At 37.5% G+C, this 12,035-nt stretch overlaps 1 protein-coding gene across 4 annotated transcripts in view; it reads left to right on the top strand.

The window, feature by feature from the left end:
- aspscr1 (ASPSCR1 tether for SLC2A4, UBX domain containing) overlaps positions 1–12,035 on the top strand; it is a 50,344-nt gene that overhangs the window by 24,550 nt on the left and 13,759 nt on the right. For 2 of the 4 annotated variants that reach the window (XM_041220177.1, XM_041220176.1), the window contains exons 12-13: positions 4,927–4,989; positions 6,009–6,061. In XM_041220177.1, coding sequence (XP_041076111.1) covers positions 4,927–4,989; positions 6,009–6,061 — 116 coding nt within the window. Of the gene's footprint in view, positions 1–885; positions 1,030–4,926; positions 4,990–6,008; positions 6,062–12,035 lie in introns of those variants that run through there. The other 2 variants (XM_041220179.1, XM_041220178.1) reach the window with 2 other exon arrangements.

Consider the following 12,035-nt stretch of genomic DNA (forward strand, 5'->3'; position numbering starts at 1 on the left):
CAAGTCAACAAAATCTAGAAGTAATGTCTTCACAACATTCAGTAAATCAAAGTTTAAAGCATCATAAAATATTAAATTCATATAAAAAGCTAACATTCCCACTCGTGGATCATTTTAATTAGCAGTTTTTAAACTATAAATAGCCTGGCTAAACGACGTCCAGGAGTTCAGTTTGAAGCAACAGACAAGCAAACCAAATGTGAGAAGGAGAGTGAGTCGGGAGAGGGGATACGGGAATGGGCTGGCTCCAGGTTCGGTTGCCGCAGCGGGGCTGAACTGTCTCGTCTCCCAGAAAAAGCCGCAGCTGCTCTCGCAGCAAAAAGCAAACACATTAGGAAAGATAACCACGTAATAGGCCTAATATTGTTTTAGTTATAAAACAAATGCTGAATAAGATGTCTGTGTTAAAGTGCCAGCGCAGCTTTTCTTCAGTTCAGATAGTATATCAAAAGGGAGAGACAGAAATGGAAGTTAGACTGAGAAGTTGTTTACAGTTTGAACACCGGTACTGTAGACATATTGCATGATCACTATTATAGGGAATTGGGGGACATGCTGTAGGAGCGTTTCTCTCTCTCTCTCTCTCTCTCTCTCTCTCTCTCTCTCTCTCTCTCTCTCTCTCTCTCTCTCTCTCTCTAGTGCTGGGACAAATATCTGAATATTCTAACAAATATTTTTTGACATGTATTCGGATACAAAAATCAGATGTTCATATTTGCTACAAATAACAAAACTACCCAGCTCTTATTTACGTCTCACCAGAATTTGCGTGTGTGTGTGTGCGTGTGCGTGTGTGCGTGTGCGTGTGCGTGTGTGTGTGTGTGTGTATATATATAAAAACACAGAATCAACACAGCAACTCTTGAGCCTCTGTTTTAATTCCAGATCATGCGCGCACGCATAGTGATCTCTATGGAAAGCCATCAGGGGACAAAAACGTGTTGTGCTGCCTTAGAGCGAGCCAGAATCTCATGGGACAGTAAAAAGGCAAGCACGTCATTCTGAAATGCCACACTTAAATAGTACACAACTTCCTGAAAATGTTGTGTAGTGATTTTTTATATAGACTGTGTATATTTATGTATATTTTGTTGTGACTTTCTGTTATGAAGAATGTAATAAACGAGAACCAAAACGATGAGTTTTTTCCCCTTCACTTTACAACGCCATTTCCACGTTTGTTTTATTTGAAGTGTTTAAAGTTGCATTTCAGTTTTCGTTTGCTTGTTCAGCTACAAAAAGGCACAAGTAAACCTCATGTTATTACTTTATGAAAATGTGTCGATGGCCACTGTTTGCTGTGAAGAAACAGCAATGGCAAGGAAATAAAAAATGAATAAATGAAATGCAGTGTCAACTTTATGTGCTATTTATTACAGGAATAAACAAAACAGTGTTTAACTTGAACTGCTGTTTGGCATCCTTTGTTTTGTAGTTAATTCACTGGGGTAAAGTAAGTCCTACACAACTTATTCTTTACTCCTGGGATATTTTTCTATTTAACATGTTAAATTGAGTGAATATGTAACATGAAAATCCTGTGTTTGTCCAAGCATATATATATATATATGCTATTTTAGGGGTGTATATATATAATTTTCATTCCTTTGGGGGAGTGTTAATGGGGTTTGTGTGTAATGAATGTTTCAGCCCTTTCATGTTAGTTCTTTTTTTTTTTTTTTTTTTTTTTATTAGTTTTGTGTTCAGACATGTGTTGTGTGGCATCTGCAGTTAGCGTGATGTTGTCTCACAACATATTCAAACAGAAAGCAGTTCTGGTGGGGTGCTGAGCAGACTCTCACGAAAATCAGGAGCCAGAAACCTCAGTAGCGCCAAAGGCACAAGTGATTTTACAGTGAGGTTTCACACAAAAAACAGCATTGTTTTTATTGTTTTTCTTTAGCACTCTCTGTGGCTGCAATTTATATATAACCAGCAAAAGGCAATAAAAAATACTTATTAGTAACTTGTTTTAAAAAGTGTTACAGCAAGTCAGGCATTTCTCAAATAATTCTTCCTGAACCCACATCAAGTGCAAATGCAGGAATAGTTTTGTGGATTTGGTTCAATAGTCATAAAATGTGTTTGACTAGCAGTTGACATCCCCCTATTAAACAGGCTACATCCAGCTTGGGCTGGTGCCACTGGTGGTACTGTGCGTGCTACTTTAACGTTATCTCCACTCTCATCCCTGTGCTTTTATAGCTGATTTTAGCATAAGGCTGCATTACCATTTAACTTTTTGACAGCTACACAAATAGATGCCTGTTGTTGCTGTGTCTCTGTAAAGATGTCTCTCTTGGTTAAAGCATTTTACAAACGTACAGCATCAAATCGTTATTGTAATATAAGAGAAAACACTATGGGCCAGTGGAAACGCACAGATGTGGAGGGCAAAACCTGAACTCTGTAGCGACCGGGGATATCTTTACTGATCTAGGTACGTTTCTTAAGTAGTTCACCTTGGAAAAGAATCCTCAGATGAGCCATAGTCGTTAGCTAGCTTGCTCATCCCCTATATTAAACCTGCCTGCATTACATCCTACCCCAGTGAGTTCAAAATAGGCCCCCACAAGGCCAGATAGGGAAGGTTTTTTTTTTTTTTTGGCTTGCTTTTTTTTTTTTAGTTTAAGAAAAAACTCACTTATTTTTCTGTAGGTTGCCCACTGTTACGAACTTTGTTTAACAGCATATTTAAGACATTCGAAGTGGCAATACAATGATTGCAACAGTATAATACAAAGCAGTCATCAGTCTGGCTTGTGTCATGTCAGTAAAAACGACTGTGGCGAAGCAAGGTGAATTTCTTATATAACTCATATAATTCATCGATTGCCAGTTCAGTGATTCGATCATCATTTTTGTATTTTCACCCGCTTTTGGTGACCCCGTTTTATTTTGGGGGGGAGTAATGTAGTATATTTGTGTATTTGTACCCGTGATTTACTGTTTGGTTATTTAGAATAAACAGAGTAAACATGATAATTGTATGTAGTTGTTTGTTACTTTTTGCAGTAATTGAAATTCCAATTATAACAGACCCTGGGTCTGTCAGGAATATGCCAGCTGTACAGCACTAAACGGAAATGTCGCAGATGCATTAAATACAGATGTGTGCAGCATTTCAGTGGAGTAGTTTAGTTTTATTATTTATTTATTTTTTTTTATCTTATGCGATGCTATTTTTAATGTAACTTTTACCTACCAGAAAATGTTCCCCCAAACCCCCTCTCTTTGTCCCAGTCGACACAGCATCTTACGCCTCCGGCTTCACCACAGCAGTATACAATGAGCAGAAATGAGCTGCTCTAAAATTGAATGTATTGGTTTTTCAGTCGGACAGACAGGAGACTTGATGGTTCTGTGTGGGTAATGCAAAAATAAGTCGTATGTGAGGACAGTCATAGCCGCAGGTTGTTATGGCTTTCCTCACTCATTGCTTGTTTTTACAAGATTTAGTCTTAACCACCACTGGTGTATATTGGTACTGGTATTTATCGGAAGGCTATAACGGGATATTGGACGGTAATTTGTCAGATCTGCATCCTTCAATTACCTCCTCCTGCTTCACCCTGTGTTGTGTGTGTTTTTTTGGGTTTTTTTTTTTAACAGTGCTAATTTTAATTTTTGTCTTTCCATGAAACTGGTGAATTTAAAACTGCAAAAATAATCATTTTAAAGGGGTTTGAACTAATAAAGACCAGCATGTAAAGGGCTCTACATGAGCCAGAATGAATCTTTAAAAAAAAAAAAAAAAAAGGGAAAGATCAAACAGCTTGTGCAATTTGACTCGACTTTGATGTCTGTCGCTTTCATTCTTGCGATGGTTTAATTTTATTACACTCTTCCAACTAATGTTCTGAAGAGGGTTTGGCTCCTATTCCTGCAACTTCTTTTATACACACGAATACTTTGGAGCTGAAAAGTGTCCCACAGCTTTCTTGCTCAGAATGGAAGAATGGTTTTACAACGTTCTCTTTCCAATTTATTGTATAATATTGTTTAATATCATTATGTAACGCAGTGATTTGGTGTAGATGAATTATGTGTGGAAAACAAGGAGACCAGAAAGTGTTCTGCTTTGGGAAATTCAAGGTCAACAAACCCAGGACATGTTTCATTCCACGTACCTCACAGTATGACACCTGTCAGTGCTGCTTCATTTCATTTTGGTATTGAGAATACACATGTGAGTTGAAGTAAAATTCCATTATGGGGAAAGTGGGAGCTTTGGCCTTATTGCCAGGCTTACCTACTTAATTATCAGGTGCATTTCTCCTTGGTACGTGGTCTGAGGACTGCCTGGTAATTAACCTCCAACCTGCAATCTGCTATTCCTATTTTTGGATGTAATAAGTCTTCCAGTGCGTGCTATGGTAGTCTAGGGGAGGTAGAGCAGCTGAACCCTTCACGTGGGCTGGAATGTTACCCGGTCGGAGCCTCAACCACCATCTTCTGGATGGGAGCCTAGCACTGAAAAAACGCTCCCCACAGATATGTGTGTAATGCTAGTCTAGGTACGGTTAACCTAGACTGTTTAAAAAAAATATATAATCATGATCATAATAAAAACATGTACAGTAAATTGACAGAAGCCAAGCTTTTAAGCTTGCCTTCCCAGAGTATAATAATAATAAAAACTTTATTCTTTTACACGTGGACATCATTTCCGAATGGTCAAGTTCCTCTAGAAGCTGTACTGTAAAAACCAGCTCCCCATTTTGATAATGCCTTGTCCTGCTGCCTGGTGTTTGTAGTTTCTATCTAGTATTTGCCGTGGTTTCGTCTGGTTATTGATGTATGCTGTCCTTCTAAAGCCCAGTGGAGACTTTGCAAAATGCATGCAATGGATTTAAGTAACCTTTCGCTTGGACATGACATCTGCACCTGTCATACTCCTTCATAAGTCCCTTTCTGTATTTGCAGTGGGTGCTGTGAGGGAGTTTGTGAGGAAACATCTAGAGGATCCAGACCTTCGATTCTACTTGTGTAAGTGGCAGTGACCTCCATGACAGAAGGCTTGTCCGTCTATTTAATAGATAGCAAAACGTTGATTCTCTTGAAGGGTTCCACCTCTGTTATACTCAGATTCAGAAGTGTGGGGTTCCTGACTGTTTTGGAGTAATGTCATTTGTAAGTCTGTTTTATAAAATATGGGCATGCAAGTCTGGGAGGAGTTACAATTTTCGTTTCTCTTGGAACGTTATTTTTTTCCTTTTTAAAGGAAGTTAGAACCTTTTAAAATCTTCATTAAGACCAAGTGGATAGCCGTGATTCATAAAATATATTTTTGTTTTCATTGGCATACTTTTTTTTAATGTGTTTGTTTTTTTTTTTATTTTAATTTTTGTGATGCACAGGCATAAGCTGGTTAATGTTCCTTCCCTATTTAAAAAAAGAAAAAAAGTCAAAACTATGGAAAGCCGTCACGACATTAGTGCAAGTTAGTTAGCAACAGATTATCAAGGATCCCACCCTTTTCTTTCATGGTTGGCCAATATCTGTAAAAGCTTATGACACTCCTGAAACAAGTACAAAAAAAAAAGTTTCAAATCTTAACACCTTGGATCCCAGTATTGTCAGATATCAGATGCTAACCAGGCCTGAACCACTAATAAGGTAGGTGGGCGACCTCAAATAAAAGAAACGGCTGCTGCAGGAAATGGACTTGCTAGTTCAGCCAGTATACAAATATCTGATACAGAGCCCTGCCCCTGTCCTTACATTGTACCATTAGAGATAGATCACAAACCGTAATACATAGTGTGTAGCTCTCCAAGTTTACAGGTGAAGCAATAGGTTTTTTGTTTCCATTGCGTTTCTGTTGTTTTCTGTGCCGTTTTGTGACAACCAATGTATGTAACTTGCAAAAATATAGAACATAGTTTTTCCTGATTCTACATTGGTATGGAGGATATCTAAAAGTAACACCCTGGTTTGTGCTTCTTTATAAAAACTAGAAACGTGTCGTGCTAGCCTAAAACTAAACCCTCTCTCCTTTCTCTTAGTTATTTCCCCTCCAAAAGTGGTTTTGGATGACCTCACAGACACCCTTTTCCAGGTAAGGATCGTCTTATTTGTATTATACTACTACAGTTCTACATCAATAACTGTTCAAAACTCATCAGTGCTGAATTTAGAAATACTAACTTCAATTCTGTGACTAATAGTTTTTTTTCAAGGTCTTTAAAAATACTTTTAGTTGAAACATTTGTCATCAAATATTTTGAAAGCTTTCAACAATGTTCTTGAACATGTTATTTACCCTCAATCATTTCCTGTCACACAAATCATCCATGGTATGGTAGGTACTTGGTAGCTAATGCACAAACCATACCTTTTGCTTTGATTCAATTCTTCATGTTTGGCACTGCGCTGGAATATATATTAATACCTTTATAGAAATACTTGTAATCGGATTGATAAGAACAGTGCTGCTCCTATAATTCTTGATTTAAAAAATAAATGAAGACAGCAACAGTTGAGACTGCAGGCTGAAAGTTATATTTGGGGATGTGTGTCAGTAGCCTCCAACTGCATTGGAGCAGTTGAGACATCACACAGCATTCAAATTTGACTTCGGAAACATCTATTCAGAGTGGCAGTGTTCGCCGGCGTTGGGGGGCGGGGGTTCCCAGAGGTTTGAAAGAAAGAAGTAGCAGCAGCAGGATTTCCATTTATTTTCCCGGAAACTATCTAAAGCAATGTGGTTTTTCATTTGTTTTCTAGACATAATGTCTTCACGGAGAAAGATGGTCTGCTCCATTCTTCAAAGGCACTTAAGATGTATAATTAATAACAGAAATCAGCAATTTGAAATTGAAGCAGAAAAGCACCCCGATCCCTTTGAACTTTTCAATTTTCCAGTCCCAAAGGATGATCACAGTCACTTAATTACACAGGATTAAAAGAGGGTGGTTCCAGTTCAAAAAAAAAGATGCTATCCAGTTTATTTCCACAGACGTTTAATAAAAACTAACAATATAGATTTGTTATATCATATATAATATATATATATTATATTATATAATATAATATATATTATATATATATATAAGGTAGTATTACAACATACAAAAGATATATCAGATCGCCTATAATGAGTAAGATTGTTTAAAAGACGTCACGGTCTAGTCACTTAGTGATATAGGATTACCCACTTGCTTCGCCAGAATGCTCAGTCGACCGTCTCTATTAATCAGCCCATCAGTCAATCAATCAAACCTCCCAGATAGACTTTCCTGCAGCGATGTGCCTGCTGTCAGATACAGAGAGCTTGGTAGCCTGTCATTGTTTTAGCACAACCAATCTAGAGCAATATGCAAGGTGTATTGTTTTTATTGTTATTGTTGTCCAAACCAAATTGTAATAATTTTTTAAAAATATTTAAAGTCATTCTGCCTTGGTTGTACATTTATAGTACCGTCAACGCTGATATATAAGACTCTCCATCATACATCACACATACACACCTTCTACATCACAATGGCAAAGAACAGCAGCTTTGTCACAGAGAAAAAGGTTTTTTGCATTGGCTCCTATCAAGAATGGTACAGCACTGCTGCACTTCAGTTGAATGTATTCACTTATATTTAACCAATGTAACCAATTATATAGTGCTGAAAACTAAAATACATTTATAACAAACGTGAGATTGTAAGAAAAAAACAATTGTTCAGAATTAAGTCAGCACCGAGAGGTCAGAATAATTCACACAACGTTTTGCAAAGAAATAAAGCAAGCTTCAGCAACTTTTAATGTTCTTGGATGAAAGAGCGCACACGCACCAAGGCATGTCTGTCCTATATGTCCTCCTGATTTGACCAGAAAGGGTTTGATTTATAGACACTTGTTTGGTCATGTGCCGTGGTGAGGGAAACCGGGATCAATGAATCTATTAACAAATGAGAGAACTATGAAATGACTCTGTTGGTTACATTATATTCTATAATAGAACATTTAAACCTGTGTAACAAGTCAAAGTACAATAGTAGTAAGCATTAATTTAAAACATTTAATAATGTATACAGTACTGTCTCTCTAGATCAGACTTGCACATCTAAAAATCATGTAATGTCAAAAAAAGGGACCTTGCGAAGGGCCCTTACAGTACAATAGACAGGGCTTTTACAGCTTACTGTCAAAATGGCCTAACCGTGAATCAACTGAATATGTAAATTAAAGAATTGCAAAATAGAGGGACGTAACAAACATAATCTGCTCTAATTCTTGAGTTTGCTCAACAGTGGAAAGTTTTATTAATGTGTGGATATATTTAACAAACAAAAGCACTTCACTCTGGCAGGAATGAACACAGTCAGTATTGTTTCATTTACATTCCACAGCATTTGCCAATTCTACAGTCACTTAATATCATTTTTCTAGTATTCTCCAGCATCCTGTATCATCTCCGCTGCTTTGACTGGTTGGCGGCAAGCATTTGAGAATTTGTATTAATTTTTTCACCAGGCAAGGTAGCTTCCAAATGGAAAATCGGCATGAAATTCAGCAAAAATTCTATGCAAAAAAAGCTTTCTTCCTATAGTCATTTTTAAATCACTGTTTCCAATCGGTAATCCATATAGCAGTGATGCTTTAGGTTGACATTGTGTTTGTTGTTGCTTGTTGAAATGGCTTGAGCTTAAATAGGTTTAAAAGACAGTGTGAGCATGTTGTGCACAGAGTGCCTTTAAAAGTCTGCTGGGTAAAGACACTTGCTGTGTGTTACTATGACAGCATAGCCACTGTTCGTATAGCTGTTTCAGGTTGACTGATGTGTACTGTACGTATTCATTTGTAAATTGAATTTTCACTGGGGCAGGTTTGTTTTCTCCCTCTTCAAAGGACGACACAAGTTTTTTTTTTTTTTTTTTTGTTTTTTTTTTTTTTGTTTTTTAATTATGTAATTATCCCGTAGTAAATCAAAGAAAACTTCTTTTTAAGTCCCTCCATGGGTGAGCGCTGCTATCCATGTGGAAAAACTGATGAGTGCTTTCACACCCGCCTGAAACGACACAGCTCTAGGAGATGTAAAAGCTCTACCCACATGTTTGTTTAACCATTATTAATAAATGCACGTGTTTTCACTGGCTTGCACTCTTGAGAAAAATATATTTGAAATCAAAAGCGTATCATTAGTGAGCACTGCTGCGACCTTTTTGTAGCACTGTTTTTACAGGAGGTAAATATTTTTAAATGGAGGGAGCAGACTGGATTTCTAGTTTGGTTTGAATTGGGTGAACGAAAAGGAGTTGCAATGGGCACCAACAGGTTATTAAATAGCCCTTGCAGTTTTCAGAGCTGGAAATGCAGATTACGTGGCGTTCTGTTGACGTGCCATCTTCTGTTCTGTAATGTTTACATACATTTTTTATTTTTTTTTTCTGATTACAAATAAGAGTATCCTTACCGCATACAAATGCACTATACCGTAAAACCTGTTGCATGAATAGCTGTGTAGACTTGTTGTGATGAAGCATTTTAAGACCCAAATAGCAGTAGCCAAACCCAAGTGATTAAACAATAACCCTGCAGGGAAAGTTTATTGGTTTGTTTTCTCACTGGTTCTGAGACTGTTGGAGATGATAATGCTCTGAATTGCTGTATGCTGTGCACACATGTGTGTCCTTTCCATTACTTTGACAACAGTGGGTTTATCAGACATTGCACAGTACAAATATAAGCAGGTGCCTTCTTTATCAGTTTGTCTTAACTCGTACTGAATTAGTGGTCGGTAATGTTTTAGATCTACAAAATAGTCTTTTCTTATTTCGTCCACATGTGTGTTTGATTTTGCCCAGCAGGAGCTGGCACATGGGGTTAATACAGGGTTCTTTGATCCCTCCTGCCAGGAATAGAACTGGTTTATCTGATGGCTTCTTCATGTTTGTGGGCCAGCCGATCCTCAGACTTGATGTATGAGAGATGGCTCCAGGTTAGAGAGGGAGAGGGCGAGGGAGAGAAGGGAAGCGGGTCACAGGTGTTGGGGATGGACTTCACAGGTCAGCCTCCCCTTATCTGTCACATCCAGCTGCCCAACAGGCACTTCCAAATGTGACACTGTTTATCTTTCCCATTGCTCAATAGTCCTTTAGCCTGTTTTCATCAGTAGATTAAGGTTTGATTCGCTCCATTCTCTTTTTTTTTTTTTTTTGGTCTGGGTTCAATGCATATTAATTAAAAATAAACTGGAACTTTTCAGATTTTTTTTTTTGTTCAAGTACAGTGTTACTTTTTCATTTTATTTATTGTTGTTTTTTACCTATTTAATACCATAGTAATAAACAAATATTTGTTGTTTGATTTTGTTGGTTGTAAAATATTGTTCCCTATACACAAAGTGTAAAAACACTAACATCAGTCTAAATTATTTTATTATTATACCCCATTCACCTTACTTAAAAACTAAAATATTTGTCTAGTGCCCCAATATTAACATTTATCACCTGCCGCTTTTTCAATAAATTGTCAAAATGTAGTCAGTTTGCAACCTTTACTATCAATATAAAATCCTATACTTGACTCTCGTTTCCTGTTTTAACCTCTAGAGCAAAGGCTTAGTTTGCCGTCTAAGCAAGTGACAGGACTGTAAGCGTAGTGGTTAAAACAAAACCGAAATACATAACAAGCCATCCTTTACCCTCCTTAATTATCCAACTCCTACATTTGAACCAACTTGACCTCTGTTTGTTTTGATGTGGTCTTGGCTAGTGCGAGATGAAATAGAGTTGAAAGTTTAGTGTTTAAAGGGAAGATTGTCAGGACTAGACCACCAGAAAATAAACTTTCCATCCTTACACACACAGCTGCAGCGAAGCTATGTGTGTGTGAGAGCTCTGGAGCAAACAAGATGATAGTAATTAAATCCTTATTTAATTAATCACGTTACTTCAGCAAAAAGAGTACCAAAAATAAACTTTCAAGCACATGTGGCCACAGTACTGGTGGGCAAGTGCCTTATGAAAGTGTGTCTGGGCTTGAGTACATTTCCCAGACTTGCTTGGGCATCCTAGTTCATCTTGCGTTACCCGTACCCAAGCACATCTGATTTTCTGTACCTTTTGTTGGGACACTGAGGATGCCAAATAACCCTTAACCTTAAAGCTTGGGTTGACAAAGAAAGTTTAGTTTTGGCGCGTTTCCACCCAGGACTATGCTGAGACCACCAGCTTCAGTTTGCTAGCAACCTAAGCCAGATTTGATCCCAGGCCTAAAGTCTAGTGCTTTAGAGGGGAAAGGCGGGTATATTACCATAGATCAGGGTGTCACACTGAGTTCCTGGAGGGCTGCAATGTCTTCTGGCTTGCTTTCCATCCAAGCTCTCTCTTACTTAATTGGTCTAATTGTTTGATTAATTAGACACATTTAACACTTCTCTCCAAGCCTCTCAATGTTTCATAGGTGTACCTTGAATGAAGTGCTTTTTTTTTTTTAAACCATCAACTTTAAAAGACCTTGAAAAATATTAATTCTGTCCAATTGAACAAATAGTTAGACCATTATGTTAATTGAGAGCTTAAGTTGGAATGAAAACCAGAAGACCCTGCATCTGTCGAGGACTGGAGTTTGACACCCCTGACCTAGGTAGATTGAAGGAAACAGATAAGCATGACTTTTTTTTTTTTTTTTTTTTTTTTTTTTTTTTTTTTTTTTTTTTTTTTTTTTTGTAAACATCTGTTGCTTGTGGCATCTTCCCATATCCTGTTAGACCCAGGCACTCTTAACAGTATTGCATACACTGTGAGTTCTTCTCTTATACAACCCTTTTGAAAGTTCTGGGTAAACTGTTGCTAGATTCTTGTGAATCATTCACGAGAAATCCCTTGAACATATTAATGAAACACAAACCAAGGTTTTACTTGAGGTGCTGAATGAATAAGAAGTACTGAGTCATATGTGATGTTTTAGTTAAACCCAGAACGGCAAAAATTAAGAGGGAATTGGTGGTGCTGAAGTCCTTCCTCTTGAAGCAGAGTATTAACTGATGACACAACGGGAGACCCAAGAACAATGCTTCCCTTAATTTACATGGCTTA

The sequence above is a fragment of the Polyodon spathula genome, chromosome 20 (genome assembly GCF_017654505.1).
Source record: "Polyodon spathula isolate WHYD16114869_AA chromosome 20, ASM1765450v1, whole genome shotgun sequence".
Lineage (NCBI taxonomy): Eukaryota > Metazoa > Chordata > Actinopteri > Acipenseriformes > Polyodontidae > Polyodon > Polyodon spathula.